The sequence below is a fragment of the Centruroides sculpturatus genome, unplaced genomic scaffold (genome assembly GCF_000671375.1).
Source record: "Centruroides sculpturatus isolate CEXI.00-Female unplaced genomic scaffold, Cexi_2.0 scaffold304, whole genome shotgun sequence".
NCBI classification, from domain to species: domain Eukaryota; kingdom Metazoa; phylum Arthropoda; class Arachnida; order Scorpiones; family Buthidae; genus Centruroides; species Centruroides sculpturatus.
Window position 1 is genome coordinate 470,754 of NW_019384662.1, and position 23,081 is coordinate 493,834.

Below are 23,081 nucleotides of genomic sequence, written 5' to 3' on the forward strand. Positions count from 1 at the left end.
ACGCAGGATCTTGAAATAATTATAAAATACAATAGAACCTCGATTATACAGACCTCTATTATCCGGATTTTCAGTTATCCGGATTGTTAAACAAACAAACATTTTACAAATTTGCTGATTTGCACTTGGCGAATTACAATACTGTTTATGTACGTTATGGAATGCATAACTTTTTTGTTTCAACAACGTCTCACCCAGCACAGTGGTCGTAAACTCTTAAATATATTTTGCGTCATAATAAAAATATAACTTGACATAAGTATTTATGAATAATTTATATTCAAATTACATCATTTCTATGACCAAGGGCAACGTANGCACAGTGGTCGTAAACTCTTAAATATATTTTGCGTCATAATAAAAATATAACTTGACATAAGTATTTATGAATAATTTATATTCAAATTACATCATTTCTATGACCAAGGGCAACGTGGGCCCTCACCTATGCCTTGTGGTCCGAGGGGTCTCGCGCCTTGAAGGTTTATGCATTACTTAAAAGTCGCGAACGCGACGAAAAAGTTTTACTCGTCATAAAATGATAAATAGATTGTCAAATTTTTATTCATAAAAATGCAGTTTCAACTGCTTTTTATTTTATAAAATCAGTCTTTTTGTGCCACCAGAGGGTCTTTTAAACAATAGATAGTCTGTTAGCACTGGTCAGTAGAAGTCCAAATTCAATACAAACATTTGTTTCTTGAAAATTTGATCATGATTTAAATACAGTATTTATTTTTAATATTACTGATATGTCATCGAAAAGAAAACAGGTTGTCTTATCATTAACAGACAAATTAAAGTATTTGTTTCGATTATCCGAATTTTTCCTTATCCAGACTACAGTGGTGCCTCGTATAATGTACTTAATCCGTTCTAGGTGCATGTCCGTTAAGTGAAAAGTCCGTTATACGAAACGCATTTTTCCATAGAAATATGTGTTAAAACATATAATTCGTTCCGCGGATAAAATAACCGTACTGTACCATTAAAAAAAATGAAAATGGAGCAGTCACCAATTATGCCGGGTAGTCAGATGTTGCGAGGAGGAGGTGGAGGAACACTTTCTTCACACATTCATATAGATACAGATTTTTTACACATTGCAGCGGGTCTCTTTTTATTGTTTTTTAATTGGAGTCAGATTCAGGAGAGGCTACCGGAGCTTGCAGGGTCAACTCCTCTTGTTCCATCCTTTGTTTTTTTGGCAGCTGGCTTCTTGAAAATCATGACCAGGGTGGTCTGTTTCTCTCTCTTCTTCGACACCTGTCGGAAATGACGGGCGAGGGTATCATTGTAAAGGTCATTGATCCTGTTGGCCTCAGCTCTGTTTGGATAATGAGTGTTGGTAAACTCCCGAACCTCTCCCCATTTGGCAAGGAAGTTTTTGTCAACTTTTACTTTTTCTGATGATGTCTCGCTTTCTTTCAATTGAAATCATCTTTCTGTTTTTTAGAAGCCACGATTTGCACAACACTCAAATAAATGTAAATACCCTGCACTGAGGTGATGTACGAAATAAACAAGGGAGCGAGCCGAATCCCAACGGGTGCTCTTTACTTCAGATATAATAATAATAATATATTCTAATAATACTAATATATTATAAAAATAGCAGATAGTCATTGGCAACNTATATAAAACAAATATTAAACATATTTTCACAAAATTGTGGAAATAAAATTGTAAAAATAATAATAAAAAGCAGAAATTAACACTTTCAGCAAGAGCCGCACGTAACTCAAAAAGAGCCGCATTTGCCCATGTTTGTATTATAATGATGATTTTAGAAATTTTCACTTATGGTTTTAATGCACTTTTATTCTATTTTGTCTTTTATTAAACAGATTTTTAGTTGTCATTTCCAGTTTGTTTGTTGAATAATACCATGAAAATTGTTGCCAAATTAGCATTTTAGATTTATATTTAAACTTAATTTCTGTAACTTTTGTATAATTTCATCTCTACCTCTAGTTAGGAAAACTAACATTTCTTCTATTAGTTTTAAATGTGAGGATCATATATGAATATAAATCTTTTGACTCTGTATGAACATGTTAGAATAGCTGTATATTTTCTTAAACATACTAATTTCTGTCCCTAGTATAATATTGTATCAGAAATTTCAGAATGTTGAAACATTTGAATCGAAGTGTCATTTACGGTATGTTTCCCCATTGTGTTTGTTGTTTTCCTGTTTGTGTATTTTGAGCACGAGTCATTAAAATTGAACAGACTGAAGTCAAGAGAGATAATTTGTTATGTCAGAAACATTTGAATCTTTCAGTCTGTATCAACTGTTTTCTGTTACAACTTTCAAGTCTAACAAACTGTATTGATGTTAATAGACATCTATGAGAGACTCCAGGACAAGCATAAGTTATATCCTCCAAGACAGTTTCAATGGTTAAAGATGGTACAATCAGATTAACAGATAACGGCATAAACTTGTGGTGAAAGCCATGAATAAGTCAATACAACCCCTAAACATGAATATTGCACAATGAGTTTTTGTATTAAATCTGCATTTACTGATTATTGGATGTTCAGCTAGAATGAAAACATAATCACCAGTCTTTAACAGTTTTTTCCTGTCTCCACGATTTAGTTTGGACCATTGAGACAGTTAACAGGAAATTTCTCTATTTCAGTCTGTCCTTGTGTTTTCTTGTTAGACCTGATTGTGTTAATTCAGTTCACTTCTTAACATTTATAAGATGAGGCATAATAACTTACCATTAAACCAGATTTGTTTAACTGTCTGAAAAACCCAATTGATTAGTCTTAATTTTTATTTATAAAATTTGACCTTTTGGTTATATTTTTTCTCTGAATGCAAATAGTTAGGTATACTGTGTAAATCTTAAATTTTTTTTCTGTTAGAAATAGTTATTGGTCTGCAATTTGAAAAAAATTGTAGACCTATAAGTTTCCATTGTCGTCCATCTGTCTTTCTTTAATCTCAAACTGTGTTAGATAAATGATATTCCAGACCAAATATGGAAAGCTTAGGGGCAGGAGGCCCTGATTAACTAACAATACATAAATAAAAGTTACTTATGTGCATTAAATTACATAAAAAAACTCATTATTTGCATTATTTCCACTTAAAACTTGATCAAAAAAGTTTTTTCTCTAGTCTGTTAAGTTGATGCTTACTGTAAACATTTATCGGTATCAATCCTCCAGAGATGTTCATTGGTCGATCATGGTCGAAAGTGGCTAGACATGTGTTGACCAGTTAAGCTGTTTTCTCTGCACATGTTAAAGTAGGTCAGAGTGATTGCAACAATTTAAAAATTACCGAGATAATACTTAGGAAAGTTGTTATAGCCTACTTTAACATTTTTACGTAGCTGTTTAAATTATTTCCATCATTTAAATATAGTTTGTCAAAAGTTGATATTAAAAATATATTATTAAGACTTACACAAAATATATTTATAATTGTGTAGTTGAACATACTTCAGATCTTTTATCTATATAACTGTTTTATTAGTTAGATATAAAACAAAGCAAATTCACCGGAAATTCTTGAAAATCATTTGTAAACCTCGAAATGAAAATGTTACCGTAATGTCTGAATTTATCTATGTGATATATATAAATAATTTAAAAATTTTTAAAAATAATTATAGTGTAAACTTACCTTATCAATCATCTGTATCAGAAGTTTGAAACAATAGTTATTGTAATGAATGGAAAACAAAACCAAAACATTATAATTTGCATGACTGGAAAAAGTTTATTTTTAATGATTCAGAACATGCAAATATCCATTATAAATACCAATTAACAAATACGAAATAACTAGATTTATAATCATTGCTACATGACTATTAGTTTGCTAATGATTTTATAAATATCCAGAAACTATTTTCTGTGGAAAAATGAGATGCAGTGCAGTTTCTAATTGATGGACGTAGGTTTAAACTGATAAACAAAAGGGGATGTTCTTAGTTTGTTTAAAGTAGGAGCCAGCTTACAATAAATTGGCTATTTGTCGTTAAATTGAAAATTTTAATTTAAGTAACATTCATCTTAACATATTTAAACCTGACTATTGCTTTTAAAAATTGCTAATTGAACTATTTTTTAAAATTTATATAATGTAACATTATAATTAGCTTAAATTATTACTTTTGTTGTTAAAATATAAAAAATAATTTATTCTTTTTTTTATATAAATGAGAATTTTCCTTTCCGTTCGCATTGGATCTTTTAAAAATTTTTCCATTAACCGACATTGAAGTTTGGTTTATACTGTTCTTGTAAAACTTGATCTTCCTCTGCAGCCAAAGCCAATATTTATTTTATTAAAAACAACCTTCTCCTTTTTGAAAATTAATTTATATTGATCATTTTATTCATATTAATAAAGGCATATTTTAAAAAATTTTTAGTTGACAACATTATGATATAAAAATAATGGTCCTGCGTCATTTTATTACAAATTATCATTTATCTTCTATGTAGATGATTAAAAATAAACTTTTGAAGTTTCTCTGTATTATCTGAATTCAGATTTCCGACATTAATGGGCATCTTTTTAACATCATATAAAGAGTTTGTTGCAAAATGAATACTTGCTGCTTTGTTTTATTTAAAGCTAAGAGTCATTATTTGATAAAAATATCTTTGGATCTCGCGAGACTTAAATTTATTTGTAATACATCGTTTGTATCAAAGTAAACTAAAATTATTTTTTTACAATAGAGTACTACTAAGATTCAAGTATCTGCAAGCATACTATAAAACTACTAAGAATTAAACTAAATTCTAGCTCAAAAATAATCAGCTGTTTGGCTATTAGAAAGTAGATTATAGTGGTATGTTTATGTCTATTACTAGTAATCAAAACAAATTCATCTGAAACAGAATTAATGATTGTTACATCAATTTTCATTTGAATGCAAAGATTATTTCCGTAAATTTCATAGTTAGATATTAACAGACTATATTGGTGTTTATATTAGGAGGGAGATAAATTATAATTAAAAAAGGGTGATCTGATGTGAATAATTTACATTTAATATTTCCCTTTTTTATTATATGAAAAAGAACAAACAAACATTACATCTATAAACTTTAATTGTAATTAATATGTACTTAAGATGGTCTGTCAAAATTGCATTTTAATTTATGTACAAATGAAGATTGAATAAATAAGTGATTTATGTTAACGAAAATAACTATAATTATCTAATATTTCTGAAAGTGAACAAAAATATAGTTAATAAAATTGTAAAGCTTTTGTAATAAATTAAAAATTACATGTAGTTGCTTTAATAAAAAATGCCCCATGATAAAACTGTGTTGACGTAAACGGGTAATAATGTTATAAGGAGACATCAACTAATTTAATAATTATCAGTAAAGGAAAGTGCCGTTTATTTCTGTCTTTGCAATATACTTTGTTTCTTTATTTTCTATGCTAGGATTAAAACTAGCTTTAAAATGAAAACGTATGTAAAGTTTTATTATACGTCTTTTCATCTGTCCCATTTTCTTCATTAAATGTAACAAAAATTTGTTGAGCTATGATTGAATTTTTGACATTTAAATATCAAATTTTGAATTTTTTTTTCCAATTTTTGATATTAACACCCAATCAGAAACTGTCTTTTCATCATTAATGAAGAAAAAGTTTTTAAAAAATAATTTAAAAAAAAAAACTTAAATACAATAAATTAAGGCACATGCCAAATAAATCAATAGTAATAAAAAAGTCTTGGTTTTATTTATAAATTTACAATTTAATTTTAAATTTGATAAAGGCTAACATGCAACTAATATAATGCACACCATACACAATTTTCCAGCAAGTGGAGTTGTGTATGGTGTGCATTTTATTACATGTTATCTATACCAGTTGTAATTTTGGACTTTAGCTAATATACAACTTTTTACATACTTAACTTATAATTACAAACTAGATTTTATGTATTAGTAATAGTTTGTTTTCATAGTTTATAAAAACTTTGGAGTAGATGATATATTAGAAAACATTGTAAAATTTGCCCACTCCTTGGGTTTTTCAAGCTTATTAAGGAACATTTCTGTTTTATGTCATCAAAGCTTTGTCTTACATTTATTCCTTTTAAAAAATCTATTTAGATTAAATTTTCCTTCTCTTAAAGAAGGTTTAATTGGTATTAATTAAAAGGTAATGTAAATACATTTGAGAAATGAACACACTTCTTATTTAGCTTTATTAAGATTTGTAGTCTGGTTGTTCTTTAAGTTATTTGCATTCAGTTTGGAGAATATGTTGTATACTTTGAGGATTATTTTCAGCAATGAGATGAGCTGGGTGGCAATATAAAGAATTTAGAAATTTTTGAAGTTGTAATATTATACACTTTGTTGTCTTTACCTAATATTTCAGTTAACTGAATTGTAATCCTATGTTGCTTCTCCACATATTGAAGTATGTTTTGTGTAAATGTCTTATCAAAAATAACAGTGTGACAGTATTTCATATATTGATTTGGTCTTGTAGTAAAATGTAACTCTATGAAATTAAAAAAAGTTGCAGGATTTGAAAACATCAGTCATAGAAATAGCAATTACAAAGACGATTTGGGCACTGCAAATCAATGGTCTCTCTCCAAAGTGACACTGCATAAAATTGTTTTTGTTGCAACATGTTTTAATAATGTCTAATTCTTGTCTTGAACTTCCATTTAACATTTCATATAATCTTAATAGATCATCTTTTCTATTTCTGTAAGTTTTTTTTTTACTGATTGGAGGGAAATATGTTGTTCACAAGTATAAGAAAAGCTTATCTGGTTGCAATATTTATAGCACTGTGTAATAAGTACTCGGATTAAAATTCCTATTTGCCGGAATGCTTGTCAAAAATCATCACTTGAGAAGATTACAAAAGCAATTAAGTTTTTAATGCATGACAATTTTTCTAATACTTCAAAGTTTCTAAAATGTACGAGAGTTTTTTTTAGTAGCTGTCCAATGTTTTTATGATAAGTATTAAGCAAAAATGATAAATTGCATTTTTTTTAGATTAATAAATTAAAAAGAAATAAGAAATTATAAATATATAATAATCATAATTGGAAAAAATAGTTTGGTTCATCTAATTCTTAAATTGTTTAGAAATATTGCAAAATTGTTTTTATCTTATTTTTATTATATGCACTAAATTTTCATCTCTCAAATTGTTAAAAATTTTGATTTCTAGTTTTTGATTTTATTCTTATTATTAATTATTCAGAATAACCCTGATATAATTCAGAATTTTTCTTTTACGCACAGAGAATATAATAAAAAAAATTTCTTTTTAAATACTGAAAAAGAGCTAAATGTTTGTTGGCCAACTGTCTACTTAGTGATTCTTCGTCGGAAAAATATCATTTCTTAAGATTTGTGAGAAAATTGATTGTACAATTATTTTTGATTTAAATATTTTGATGTTTAAGTATTTTCTTAACATTAAACACAACAATTAACACCTAAATGCTAATTCCAGCACTGAATGAACAAAATATTTTAATGCTCAAACGTCTTCGGCCATCTTTTAGAGGCCCTCCTCAGGATGAAACACACAAAAACAGTTCTATCATTTAAAGACTTCTAACCATCGAATACAACTGTGTTCCAAATTTTTAAATATTTAAACGGTGTATCGTACGATATAAAAATCGTTACATTTACAACATAAAACTAATTATTTTAAAATAAAGCTATACATAAATTATTATTATTATTATTATAGTGTTGTGAAAATTAGTGTGATATAAATGAATTGTTTTCTTTTACAAAGCAGAAAGATGGAAAATAATTACACATACAATTATTGTTGTGATTTGTGGCAATGTAAATAATAGTTCCACGATTGTGGAATTGGAATATAATCGGAGTTAATGCAGTTTCCCTTCATGGTTTCTATATAATCTCAATAGCCTCCAACGAACGTAAGTTGTGTCGGTCGAAGGCCCTACGCAAAAGAGTAGCCTCATCCCAACATCGGGAAACCCCGGGTTCGGTAGCATACTGGGCTAGAGCAGTACTATACTTCTACTTCGACACATCATATTTGTGGTCCTGTACTCTAGCCTCAAGGTATCTGTATGTAGATCCAATGTATGTTATCCGACGATTGAAATGTTTGTCATTCAAAGGTATGCGGTACATCCCTGGCGCTTTCTTATCATCAGACTTGTCCTTAGCATTAGATAAAAGTCGGAAAATATTCTGTTTTCTCTTATATGTTAAGCGCACTTTCAACTCTTTGGCGATTTTACTAAAAATTTGTTGAAGGGACGGTTCGTAAGATAAAACCACCCGGTTGTGCTGTGTATCATTAACCAACGTGTTGGTGGTAGTTACTGTAGATTGCTGGTTGGCAGTTAGCCTGTCTATTAAAGACTGGTGGTATCTGTGTGCCGATGCTATATGTTTGATGTGTTTCAGTTCTCTATAGATATCGGAAGTTTCAGATCAGTGGGAATAAGCCCTTGAGACTAGGGCCTGAAAAGCTGATACCTTAAAAGGTCAAGGGTCTGCTGAGTTAGCAGGTATAAAAAAAGGACAGTATGTTGGTTTGCGGTAAATGGTCATGGTGATATTTTTATTCGCCGTATTAATCTGGACATCTAAGTAGTTAATCTCTGTGCGACTTTCTTGGTCTAACTTTAGTGTTATGTTTAGTGTATAGTTTCCAATTTACTTCTGCTAGTTTTTTCTTAACATTCTTAATTAATATACTTAGGATTCTTTCAAATTTCCTAAATGATTTCTTGTAAATTTACTTACAAATATGCTTGTATCTTTATTTATTAAAATTTCTGAATGTAGTATATTTTTATTAATTCAATTTTTTATTTTATAAAGGTATCGTGTATAAATCACTTTATGTTCCCATCTGTATAATAAATAAATCATTTTAGAAAGTTAGATTCATTAAATATTCACTGTATTTTTGAAAATCTTTCCTAGAAAATCTAAAATTGTTTTTCATTGAGTAGAAGCAACTGATTACTCGCTTCTGTAGTTGATGTTTGCTTTAGTCATTTAAAAGGATGTGTGTACACTAATGAAATTACTGATAATGATATTTCTTTTTCTCAATTTACATATATTTAAATTCTGTACAATGTAGAAAACGTTGGAGAAATACATAATATATCAATCATTTCAATTTTAAAGTAACAATTAGAATCATTTATGTAGTAGAAAAATGTGTTTTGTAAAAATGTACAACACATTTCCCGATGTCTAAAATATTATTTTTAATGTAATGTAAACAGCACAGGTTCTTAAGTAGTTAAGTTTGAGCGCAGATAAGATTTTGTTGTGTGTCCCGGGTAATGCATGCAGTCGAAACTCTTCTGGACGTGGCTAGAGTTAATACACGTGCTGTGAAATACGTTTACATTTCAGAAGATTGTTTAGCTTTTTAAGAATTTTACCTGCTTGCATTTTTACTTCATAAAACATGTTAAGTACAGTAGATCCCCCTATAAAACCGTTTCCTATAGTTATGATTCCTATAAAAATTGTGGCAGTATCCGTAAACAATGGTAAAAATAACTCCTATAATATGTAAAACGTCATCGGGCAGCCAAACTACTTTCCCNATTAGCACTTATTCGCAGAAAGACCATTGTTCGCCTCACGTAACTGCCGAATGGAAAGTCCGTTGTTCGCAGCCAGTCCATTGCTCGAGTCACGTAACGGCCAAACAGAAAGTCCATTGTTCGCAGCATCCGTTATTCAAGGCGTACGTTGTATGAGGCACCACTGTACCTTCATCCCCAATTAGTCTGGATAATCAAGGTTCTACTGTATCTATATGTAGTTTGTAAAATTTTGTTTTCATAGCATAATTTTGATAATAAATGTCTTTAACTACAACAATAACAATTTTTAAAAGAGAGGAAACACATTATTATCTAAAAAAAAATGTGTAAAATAAGATGTGATCAAATATTTAAGTAGAATTAATTTTTTGGAATGTTTAAGGAATTTAGTTTAATAATTATTGGAATTTGATATTTGATAACATTGTCTTTAGTGGATCAATTTGAAGTTACTGCATTTGATAAATTGGTGAAAAATATCATAATGTCAAAATAATTTTGATGATAATGATGATCTGGTATTTAATTAAAATTTAAATATACATGTACTGATATTTGAGGAAGCTAAATGTTTTGTAGACCAAAGAGAACACTGGGTTTTTGACATAACGTTTTTGCTTGCTTATTTTTATCACAACACCAATAACAATGGTATTTCCATCACTGAATCATCTTTAATAAGTATATTTGTCAATTTGTGATATTCTGCTAGCATTCAAATCTATACATGTAAACATGTTTAGTATTAGTGATGTCTCATTTGTATATCAATAATGATCTTTATACAGTAGAGCGTCATTTATCCGAATCAGTTGGGGACTGAGGTTGTTCGGATAACCGATTATGTATGAAAAAAATATATTAACCTATCCCGTGTTGAAATTTTTCTCTGTTGCATGTCGCTTTGCGTTGAATTTTTGTCGATGTTAAGCCTAACATATACTTTTTAAAATAATAATCGTGGCTATTGTATCGTTAAAAATTATTTATTTATTTCTTACAAACAAAATAAATATATTGAAAAATATNAAATATACGTATTTTGGAAATGTTGAGTCGAATTAGTCTAGAATCGATTAATTTTATGAAAGAAAACCTTTCAAACAGCTGTAGTCCGTAAACTATGATTCCTACAAAATTGATTCATAAAGAACGGAACGTATCTACCGTCTTATAGGGGGATCTACTGTATTACAAAGTGCAGTTTGTTTTTTAGTAAAAATGGAAATTTTGTATGTGCTTCATAAAAGACAATTCTTATTAAGTATTGTACAGTAATGGGGAAATCATTCTTCATTGAAAACAATTACTGTTTTAAAATATGGATAGAACCTAACCTTAGGCAAGAACATAAAGTGGGACATACTTTACACCTGAAGTATCAGTTATTAAATTATCAATATTCTGGCAGTAACCGTGTTTTTTTTAGAAACTTACATTATTATTCATTTTAAAATAATCATAACAAACAAACAATTATTTCTTGTGACGACATCACAATGTCGGGCTGCAATTTTTAGTCATATTTTTAATTTAAAATACGTGCCTCAAATTGGTAATATCTTGCCCCTGTACATTATACTTTTCCATTAGCAGTGGAGTTGTCTGTCATGTAACTAACTTCTTTCGGGGGTAAAGTTATGAATTGAAATAACATCACTTCCACTTTGCATCGGAAGTTTGCATATAGTTAATCGGGACCTCCTGCCCTAAGCTTTCCATATCTGTTCTTGACTTTCATGTATCTAACTTCGTTCTCGAGATTAAGGACAGATGGATGGACGGATAACAGTGGGAATTTATAGGTGTAACAATTTTTCAAATTGCAGTCCAATAATTTTTGGAAAATCTTAGTTAATTTTGCATATTTGAACTTATTTGTATGTGAATTGTTTATTGATAACTTTTGTTAATAGTAATTGTAGTAATTCTTGCTTTGTTTTCTATTTGTTGTTTAAGAATTTTACTGTTTTTTATATTAAATACTTTTTCCTGTTTATTATTATTATAAATTTTAGTATTTATTATTATTCCTGAAATATAATTAAATCTTTTAAAGCAATATAAGGATTATATAATTTGATTGTGTCAGAGTTGTAAGTTTTTAAGCTATATTATAAAATAAAATTTACTGATTAAATTCTAGGGCTATTTTTCAGCTGTAATGCCAACAGATTGTAGAAAAAGTATTGATAATTTACATGTAATACCCACTTGGTCAATAAAAATAATTCTAAATGTTCAATCACCGTATATGGATGCTGGCACTAATTTTTTTGTAAGAAAAAGCATTTCATGTATATGTGTATATATGTATATATATATACAAAGCATACAAAATAAGACCTTGCATTAATTGAATCAGTATGAAAGTAACAAAGTTCAGTAATTTCTAAATACACTGCAGTTTTTATGGATTGTTATTAATAATACTCTTTATCTATAGATTTTATCAATGGCACTTTTATTTACATCATTTTTGAGTATTATCATTTTGTGTAGTAATAATGTCCTCCTTTAGATTATATTCAATACAAAAATTGGAATGCAGAACAAAATAGACTTGTAAATTTTTGATATAGTAACTAGTGTATTTGTCTGTTTTAATCCTGTTTTTCTTTAAGTGTATATCTTTTCATTTAATGTATTTTCTGTGTACTGTGATAGTATATGTATTCATGAAATTTAGCTGTATTTTAATGATATTTGTCAATTAAATAATGTCTGTTATGAGTGGGAAAGATGAATTTTTTTTGTACCTGTTATTACCTGTTTGTTGTAATGTTTTATCTCAAATTTTTTTAATGTTCATAAAATTTTTAAGGAATTTAACATGCACTTCTTAATGAATTTTAATTGTTTATAAATAAATATAAGCTAAAAATGGCATTTATTAGCAACACTTGTTGCAGTGGTTGTAACTGCTGTCAGTTTTGCAGCTGTTCTTAATTTTGCAGTTGACTGGTCATTGATTATCTGAAAAATAATTGAGTAACATGCTTTATTTGTTTAATTGAACAGTATTGCCAATAGCTTATTAAAAATTTTATTAAATGTTTCAGATCTTTCTGCTAGCCAGTCTAACTTGACCATTAGAAGAGCATAAAACAAAAATCTGAAATTGCATCAGTAAGATTGCCAGATTGCAATAATTAGTTGTATAGACTTACACATAACTGGCATTTTGCACATTACAGTATCTAATGAACTTCATGTATCTGATGAAATAGTAACATACCACATTATATTTTTTCTTCCCTTTTCTGCCAGTAGTTTTTCTTATCCATCCAGAGAATGCTGATTAAAATTCAAAGACCCGATAACCCCATATATCAGGCTAGTAACCAAACTGTGTGCTTTGTTGAAGAATTTAAGTAAATATTTGAATTAATTCCAAAAAATTTCACTTCTCATTTCAAGGATGTTATTCCAAAATCAAACATTATTTCTAAGATAGTGTAAATAAAATAATTATAACAATGCATGCTAAATTACGATTAAATATTTAATAATATAATAGTCATTGTTTAATGAAAAACAATTGCAAACCATTTTTATTTGAGATGTTCAAGTATCTAATGTTCATAACATTTTCGTTAAAATTGTTTTCTAGGTCTGGATTTCTTTTATTACTTTTGTTTTTATTCTTTTTAATATTTCCTGTTCTTTTAATTAACCATATCAGGGTGGTACCGAATAAATCATTACTTTTATTGAAGTTTTAGATGTCTTTGCTTTTATAAATCGTAGATTATCGTTTAGTTTTATTTGCCCAAGTTGCAGATGTTTTTTGCTTTTGTAATCAGAAGAGCACCCATAAATGATTATGAAAACAAAAAAATGCAATAGGATTGGTTACAGATGTTTTATGAACTTGTTGATTTTAATGTTTCATAAAGAAAATTATATACTTCATGCAAGTAATTATATACAAAATAAATAATACTGTCTTTCAGTATTAAAATTCTTTTATCGGTAATAAAAATAGCGTTTTATTTTGCTGTTTTTACTATCGTTAAAGACAAAGTGTCTATACATTGAAACTGTAATACTGTATTTGCAATGTAGAAATTTCAGTTTTCAAGATTTGTAAATTTATAAATGTTCGTGCATATTTCAAAGTTTTCTGAAGTTTAAATTTATATTTTGAAAAATTTTTTAAAAAGTTCTAAATGTAGTAAATTGTGTTTCTTTGTTAACCAATCTTTGAAAAACTATTCAATCTGATGCTCTTTGGAAAACAAATAATGTCTGTTATAGAAGTTTGTGAGTTGAAGCTGTTCTCAAAGTAGAACAAAACATTTCTTAATACAAAATGTTTTGGTATAAGTTTTGAAAGAAATTGTGAGTTACAAATATTGTATCTGGTTACTTTGAAATATGCAACAAAAGTTACTTTTCAATTCTTTTAAGTTTTATTTTTATATCTAAGAAGAAATGAAGGATCAAGAGGAAATGAAAGTTTAAGTTAGTGATTGGACTCTTAAGATATACGAAAAATATATTAATAGAAGAGTATACAATAACTGAGATTTGTTTAGAAAATTAAAATAAAATTACATATTAAAATGCATAAATTCTATTCATTGTATTAAAGGTATTTTAAGTTTTTTAAAATTAGAACTGTAAGAATGATACTAGAAACTTCAGAACATTTTTGCATTTTTATTATAATATTCATGTTTATTTCAATTAAAAACATTGTAAATTTTCCAGTAAATTATTTATTATATTTTAACTAGGTGGAACCGTTAAAAGGAAAGGTTGCAAAAGTGTTGACTTGGAGATGGGCTGAAATTCCAAAATCTGACGACGAAATTACCAAGAAAGATGATGGGAATAAAGACGATCTGACTGGAGTTCAACCGTCGACAAGTAAAAAAATACAACCGAAACCTCAGAGAGAGTTTTTCGTAAAATGGCAAGATATGTCATATTGGCATTGTTCTTGGGTTTTAGAATTGCAGGTATGATTTGCTATTTAAAACTAATAAGAAATGTTAATTAGTAGTATCTTCTAGCAAATAATGTACAGTAGTATAGTCTCAGAATTATTAGTCATTAGAATATTTTATGATATATCTTACTAGATTGATTAGAATATTTTTTTAGTTAAGAGAGTGGGCATTCCTCTAGTCCAGTGTTTGTCAAACTTTATCTCATTGTACATTTAAACCTATAATTAAATTTATGCAACAAAAATTTGCTCGGACTAAATCACATGATTTAAAGTTATATTTGTAAACATTCTAGCATCACATTACTTGCTTATTAACACGTTAACAACATCAGTAGATAACCTTTTAGGCAGCTGCTGAGCATTGAGTCACAGGTGACTTGTCTGTTTCAGTACAGGGCTGTATGAGGCACAGGTGACTCATGTGACTTCATGTCATTAATGCATTCTATACAGCTGGTCATTGGACATAAAACAAAATCGTTAATATATTTAATATAAGACACTATAATCTCTATTTCTCTGCTGTAGCCCGAGGCAAATGTGATTTATAGAGCTCCCTTGGGGAATCAAAATTGAGGCTTTAATTTTGTAAAGTAAGAACTTTACCATGCAATTATGAAAGCTATCATTGCAAATAGAATGCAAAAAAATAAAAAAACTAAAAAAAATTTAAAGGCTTTATACTAATTTTCATATTTTAATATTAATTTTATTGAGTTATAGTTCAATAGTTCATAGTAAGAGACATACTTTACAATTCATATTTTCTAAACACTGAGCTAAAGATATAGAACAAAAATTATAATAAAAATTGACATTTATTGAAATTATTTCACATAAGTTTTTGAAATAGTTTTACGTAAAAATGTAATTATGTTCCATCTCATGGAGAATGGTGTTTTCTGTTGAAACAAACTATGCAAAGTGTTGGCTGTCCAGGACAATCATTCCAAAATGTAGTCACTTGTTTTGTGGCACTGTCTGCTTTTCGGCTGGTGGTGTTTTACATGCTTCTGCATAGCAACCTTGGCAACGGCAACATACTTTTCTTGCAGGACCTTCTCGTTTTTGCAGAGTATGAATACTGTGATTACTATTACAAGGAGGTGACATCAGTTTTGTCTGTACAGTTTCACAAAGTATTTTTTTTTTTTTTTTATGACTTCACGAAACTTCATTATTGACAGATGTTTTTGTCCTGTATTATGGTACTGGGAATGGATACAGTAAGCATTGATTATGGAAATGCCAAGTAAGTAAGCTACCATTAGCTTTCTGTACCACTTGATACCTCTTCAAAGTGGGGTGTAGTAGGATGCCATTTGAACCGAGAACTACTACTTTTTTGACATAATATAGTCAGATACATTGTGGTTTCATATTAGGCTCTTGGGAATTTTTTATCTTTCTCCCAGTTTCAACGATCGCATCAGTATGTGTTTCTACAGTTGAGAGCATGAGAACAGGTCTTTTGTCGATCCATTTTATTATTCGTATTCTTTGATTATTTTCTAAACCAGAAACTTCATCTTTTTCAGTTGTTTTGTACCAAATCTTTTGGAACACCTCACCTGTTTTTTCTAAGGGTCCCACACAGTCGTGTATTTTTTGCCATTAACTCACAAGCTAAATCTACACTTGTGTAAAAATTGTCAGTGTAAAGAGATCTGCCTGCATCACAAAGACCACTGTACAGTTACATACAGACAGCATGGCTGTGTAAAACTTCAGAATTTGATATCTGTTTCACCATATAGACCTCGCTGGAATAAGTGTACCCATCAGGCATGCACAGCTTATAGACTTTGATGTCATACTTACATGATTTTCCAGGAATGTACTGTCGAAACAGAAGTTGACCTCGCAAGGAATCGTTGTTTCATCAATGACAATCTGTGCTCCTGGAGTAATAGCATCCTTGAAATTGTCAGATAATTTGGTGAGAATTTCTCTAACTTTGTACAGATGGTCACTGTGGTTAAAAGCATTATCATCATCAAAAATGCCATTAAATAATGTCATAAAATTAAAAAATTTTTAAATAAAAAATAAAAATAAAAAATGCCATTAAAAAATGTCATAAAATTAATAATGCCTCAAAATCAATTCACAATTTTACTGAAATTTTTTTCAGTAAAATTGCGAATTGATTTTGAGGCATTATTAATTTTATGAAGTGGTTCTCATACAAAGGGTCTTTGGACCAATAAAGTCTGATATTAGGCAAGGGAGAAAGACCCATGCAAATATGATGGCCAAGAACTTTGACATCTCTACATTGATTGTAGGGAACCACTTTTTCACATGCAATTTTGATGTCAAAGTCTTGCTTTCTAAATATTGATCAGTGTATCTATTGGTCTCATTAGTCATTATATCTAAGATGTCATCACTGACAAATATTTGATAAATTTCATGCGAATCATCCAGATTAGTGTTACAAAGATTCAACTTTTCATTTCCTTGAAACTGTGGGATGTTATGAGATGTAAAGCCAATTGGTTGCCAAACAGAAGTAGTAGACTGCTGAATGTTAGAATACTTACTGTCATTCTCATCATTGCTGGCGCCTGAGTTATCATCAGAACCATCAGGAGACTCTTCACCTTCGGTTTCTGATCCAGAAAACAATTCTGATTCATCCAAAATTGGTATATAGTTTGAATCCTCTAACTCATTATCAGATATTCCAGATTCTTCATTGTTAGTTATCCATATTCTGACTAAGTTATCTGACAAAATGTTTCAACGGCATTCTATTTGTATAAAATGATACCTATTAAAAAAAATTAATTTATGTAATGTGAAATAAAGTTAGTTTAAGTCATATTTTAAACAAAATAACACCTCACAAAATATATATAGTAATAACACTAATGTAAGACAAATTAGTTGATTCACTAAGACTTATGCGAACAAAGAACTTTCAAGAATGCAGGAACAATAGAAATTAACATATTTGCACTAAACCCCAGATTGCAGGAATGAGACCTATGTGACTCGTACTGCCCAAAAATAACCTTTAACTAAACTAGGGCTGCAAGAGTCACCCATGCCTCATGCTATTAAATTAATATATTTTATTGCACCTAATAAAATAATATCAATATTTCAAGTATGATGCCTGTAGGATTATCAGTTATCAAAATATACACACTGCCCCATGGGAAAACGAGCAGTTATGTTTGTTGTCTAACTAGACATCTCTGTACAAGTCACATGTGCCTTGTAATTCGTTTTGTCTACATTTTTTATGAATTAAATAAAACAGCAGCAGGTTACAACAATAGTTATTTAAATTAATAATTTTCATTTAATAAGAGAAGCAATTAATATTAAATCTTAAATTGCATTTAAAAGTAGCATAATAATTGCCTTCATAAACCTGCCCAATGTCTCACTATTTCCAAGTTAATGTAATTTGAACCAAATATGGGCAATTGTAGATATGTTTTTGATCAAAAGAAAATCTCATTTTAAATGAAATAATTGTGTTATGGACATATAATTTTGTTTATGAATATATATATTTTCTACTACATTATGTAGGGGAGGGTGGGGATGAAAGGGACAAAATNTAGATAAGAATAATGAAACAATCTTAGAAAATACAGAAAATGCTAATGCTTCTCATCATTAAAGTCATTATCATTTAGAATTTTAATTGTTAGTAGTATAAATACTGTTATAGGAGTGAATCACAGAATTAAGTGCTTGTATGTACATATAATGCTTAAACTCATTTTTAAGTTAAAAAAACTTACTTTTACAAATAAGTTTTGTGTGTTGTTACTTAGCTCATTATAAAATTTGTTAAATTTCAGAATATTCCTGCAAAAAGTGAATTTATTGTCAGAGTGGATTTAACTCCCCTTCAAAAGTAAGTCTTATTTATTTTAAGCTTTTCTTTTTGAAAATATGATGCAATGAAGAAATTAATGTAAATTAGATTAAGCTACTAGTTTTGTCACATAATGTTCGTATTAATACATTAATATAAATTATGTACATTATAATTTATTTTTTTCCTTAATAATCATTTTGAGTTAAATGTTAATGTTATAATTCTCTTATTGCACAATATAAACTGATTGGGAAAACAATTGTTTAATTAACAATTCTTCTGGTAATAATATTTAGAGTTATTGGAAGGGAATCTGCTAGAAAGGTCAAAACTGTTGAATGAAAGTAATTTTATTCTCCTTATAAAAATATCCTTAGATTCAAGTATCGAAATCATCTAAAATTCAAGCAAAGCATTATCATGTTACTATTTAAATTATATATTTTCACAATACATTAGTGTTTACTTTTTAAATTGTTCAAGAATAAAAACAGATTGGCATTGTTCAAGCAATAACATAAATAATTTTTAATAAAATAATTATACTGCAACTGAAAAGTAAAAAACTGGACATTTAAAATTCTTCAGAATTTTCTTTGGAAGATTTTGATTCCAACTGTAGAATTCAAAGTAATATTCTCTAATCAATATTTAATATAGTCTAATTACTTGAAAATTTTTTGGCATTATATTATATTTAATACCATTTAAAATAGCTGATAGATAGAATTGAAAAGTCATTTTATGGAACATATTGTGTAGAGGCACAAACTATTTTCATCTGTAAAGAGAACAAGTAAATTTGTAAAAGCATCACCAGATAAGTTATTTTTCTGTTATATAATTATCTCGGGAACATGCATTAAATTATACATGTCATAAATAATCTGATTTCAAATATTACAAATACGTTTAAATTAGTCAACTTCAAATAATTCAAAATAAATAGATTGTATCTTAGTTATACATAAAACAAAATTTAAAATCTATGTTAGTTATAAAACTGTCTTCTTTTGAATTTAGATGTGATTTAAGTGATCAGCATGATTAGTACCATACAAAGTTTAGATTATTGACTGAATAATCACAATGTTTTTCCAATATTAAAATAAGACAGAAAATTAATTCTGTAAAAATTTTAAAATACTTTTAGTTTTTCTATATTTTGTATGTTCATTCTTTGCCTAATACTACTATTAGTATATTATTCCTTGAATATGTTGTAAAATTTACAATGATAGTGTCAAAAATTTATTTCCTCTTTTTATTATAAATAGAAATGCTGAATATTTACTTTATTTATAGGAAATATTATAAATTTATTCTGACAAGAAATTTTGAAGCATTAAATGCTAAGGGTGGAGGACATCAAGTTTCTTTGTTAAATATAATGATGGATTTAAAGAAATGTTGCAATCATCCCTATTTATTTCCTGGAGCTGCACAGGTAAAAGATTTTATTTTTTATTTTGAGAGTTCATCAATAATTATAATCAGTAGCTTATTGTTTAAGTCATTCTGACTTGAATATATATTTCTTAGTTATTTGGATGTTGAATTTTATATTTTAAAACAGTCAAATAAAATTTTAAACAATATGTTTAACCAATCTATGTTATAAGAATGTGTGGTTTAAATCTTATAATCATTGATATGCAATACGTTTAGTTATTTGAACATTTTCAAAACAAATTAAAGTTGTGAATGTTTTTTTAAGTTTTCTTTTTTTGAATAGATAGTTAGATTTAGATGATAAAATAGCTTAATGTGATTTTAATTAAACTAATAAATGACATTATATTGAGAAAATAAATTGTAGTAACAGCCAGTAATTTTTTAATATAAAATTGGCTTATTTAAAGTATTTGTGCAGGTCACATCAAAAATTTACTGATGAATTAATAAGTAAACAATCGTATCAGCATTTGCTTCTTTCATTATTAGAAAAAACTTTCTAATACTTTCAAATATTACATTGATGATGATTTCAGGGTAGCTCTTTCACATGCCAAATACAGATTGAATGGCTTATTTATATTTGAAACATTGTTTTTTTTTTTTAATATAAATGGTTGTTATTGTTGTAATGCAAAAAATAATTTTGCCATACTTTCAAATATTACATTGATGATGATTTCAGGGTAGCTCTTTCACATGCCAAATACAGATTGAATGGCTTATTTATATTTGAAACATTGTTTTNATAAAACTTCTTGTATAGAACATTAAAAGATGGACGAACAATGTATCTAGTTAAATGGAGAGATTTACCATATGACCAAGCATCGTGGGAATTTGGTGATAATTCAGGGGAGTTTGAAATTCCAGATCTGCAGAAAGCTATTAACTTCTATTGGGACCTAAGGTATGTATTAAACATTAATTTTTAGTTTTTATGATTTTTGAATTATGACTCTAGGTTCATAGAAGGTTAATTAAAAAATTCAGAAATATGTTTTGTCATTTTTATTCTTTAAATTTGGTAACATTTAATGGGATTGACCATATGTGTTGTGTAACATTTAATGGGATTGACTGTATGTGTTTGAAATTCAAATTTACTTTTCTACTACTGACTTAAGTCAATAGTAGAAAAGTAAATTTGAATTTCATAATGAATTGTTTTTCAGTTATCTTTTAAATTGATTTATAGTAGATAAAGGCTTTGCAAGTATGAACAGTTTTAGCATACTCTTGTTATAATTTTGTTATACTCTAGAAAAAATATTTCAAATTGTTTGTCTTCTTAAATATATAAAATTTCTATTAGTGTTAGTAGTAATAAATTCTTTTATTCTAATCTTCATTATATTGGGCTTTTAAAAGATCTTAACATTATAAGTATTTTATTTTTAAAGAAATGCAGCAGAATTTGGCATTGGCAAGAAACCAACTTCTGGTAAGACCAAAGGTAATAAAGGGAAAAAGTCAAAAGAAAAGGATATAAAGGATGATGATAAGGATGGAAAACGCATGACTCCACCTCCAGAGAAACCTACTGTTGATGTGAGTATTTATACTGTTATATATATACATATATTAAATTTTTTTCTTCTTATTTAGTTCTAGTTAATATTTTAATTTGGATTTTAATGATTTATTCAAATTAATGAATGTAAGGTTTAATTTATAATTAACTTTCGTTGAATGAATATAATCAAACCTGAATATAATCAATACAAGTAGAATTTAAAAAATAAGAGTATTATAAAAATTTATATATTGTTAGGCACTTCTTGTAAGAAGTATGGCTACTAAATAATCCTGCAAGTATGACTATGGGCATTAAAATCTTTTGTGTAGAGGAACAAAATGCAAAGCAATTCTTTCAAAAAATTAAATTAATTAGTTACTATGCACTTTTGCATTTTAAAATATTAGAATAAGAATACCAATTCAGAAGTTTGGCTTGTGAGTCCTGAAAATTTGCATAGAACTTTCTCAATGTTCTGTTTGCCAACATATAAGCAGCAAAATGGTATGATTAAGGGCTGGATTTGTATGTGTGTTTTTCATAAATGTTATTGATGTTGAAACCTCAATAGAAACATGATTTTGGTCCAAGTAGATCAAATTCAGATTGTCTAATAAAGCATATTTTGTATGCATTTTTAGACAATAAAATATAAATACCATTATAAATTGAACATATTCAAAAATATATGCACAATTTATAATGGTAATGTGTAGTTCACACTTGAGGATAATTTTTATCTTCCACAAACATTTTCAATCTATTCTAAAGTTTTTCTCAGCAAATAAGATGTTGGAAAATTTTCTATTCTAAAATAATTTAATATTAAATAAATTCAAATATTTAATACTAAATGTTTTTTGCTTTTTAATGATTTTAACAAATAATATTATTAAACTTGAAAAAAAAACATAATTATATATATTTTACAGCCAAAAAAGAAATATGACAAACAACCTCCATTTATTGATGTTACTGGAAATGAATTGCACCCATATCAATTGGAAGGTGTTAATTGGTTAAGATTTTCTTGGGCAAATACCACTGATACCATTTTGGCAGATGAAATGGGACTTGGTAAAACCATCCAGACTATTGTCTTCCTTTATTCATTGTACAAAGAGGTAAGTTGCTTTAGAATTTATCTTACATTATATAAGAAGAAATTTAACTTCATAATATGAAAATATTTAATAAATAAAACTTGAACTTGAGTCAGGATAAAAGCTTGATAATATTTTAGGTATAGGTTTATATGCATAGTATTGTTTATTTAGCCATGTGATAGATTTTAAATGTAAAAATTTTAACATGAAGTATGCCAAAGGATTGCAGGATTAAATTGGGCAACTTTACCGCTAATTCTTTTAATTAAATTCTAAATAAACTTCTAATAGGGGTAAAGTAGCCTTATTAAAAGTGGTAATTGTTTGGCATATTACTAAAAAATATTGGTCTTTGGGATGTTTATATATATATATGTTTAATATGAAATGTTACATCAGTTGTTATTATTAAAATATTAAAATACTTATTAATATATTTTTATCTTTAATATATATTATATAGAAAGTGAAAATATATTGGTGATGAAAAAGTTTGCAGTTTTTCACTGTTGTTGTTGTAATGAAAATTACTTTGACAAAGTTGCAGGTATGTTCATATGTCAATACACAGCCAATAGCATATCATGCTGAA

The 23,081-nt window shown here is 28.0% G+C and overlaps 1 protein-coding gene across 1 annotated transcript in view; it reads left to right on the forward strand.

The window, feature by feature from the left end:
- Positions 1-23,081, forward strand: part of LOC111626596 (chromodomain-helicase-DNA-binding protein Mi-2 homolog) — a 176,066-nt gene that overhangs the window by 51,521 nt on the left and 101,464 nt on the right. The window contains exons 8-13 of the mRNA XM_023370031.1: positions 14,348-14,572; positions 18,390-18,445; positions 19,715-19,856; positions 20,626-20,774; positions 21,268-21,415; positions 22,316-22,507. Of these exons, the coding sequence (XP_023225799.1) occupies positions 14,348-14,572; positions 18,390-18,445; positions 19,715-19,856; positions 20,626-20,774; positions 21,268-21,415; positions 22,316-22,507 (912 nt within the window). The remainder of the gene's footprint in view (positions 1-14,347; positions 14,573-18,389; positions 18,446-19,714; positions 19,857-20,625; positions 20,775-21,267; positions 21,416-22,315; positions 22,508-23,081) is intronic.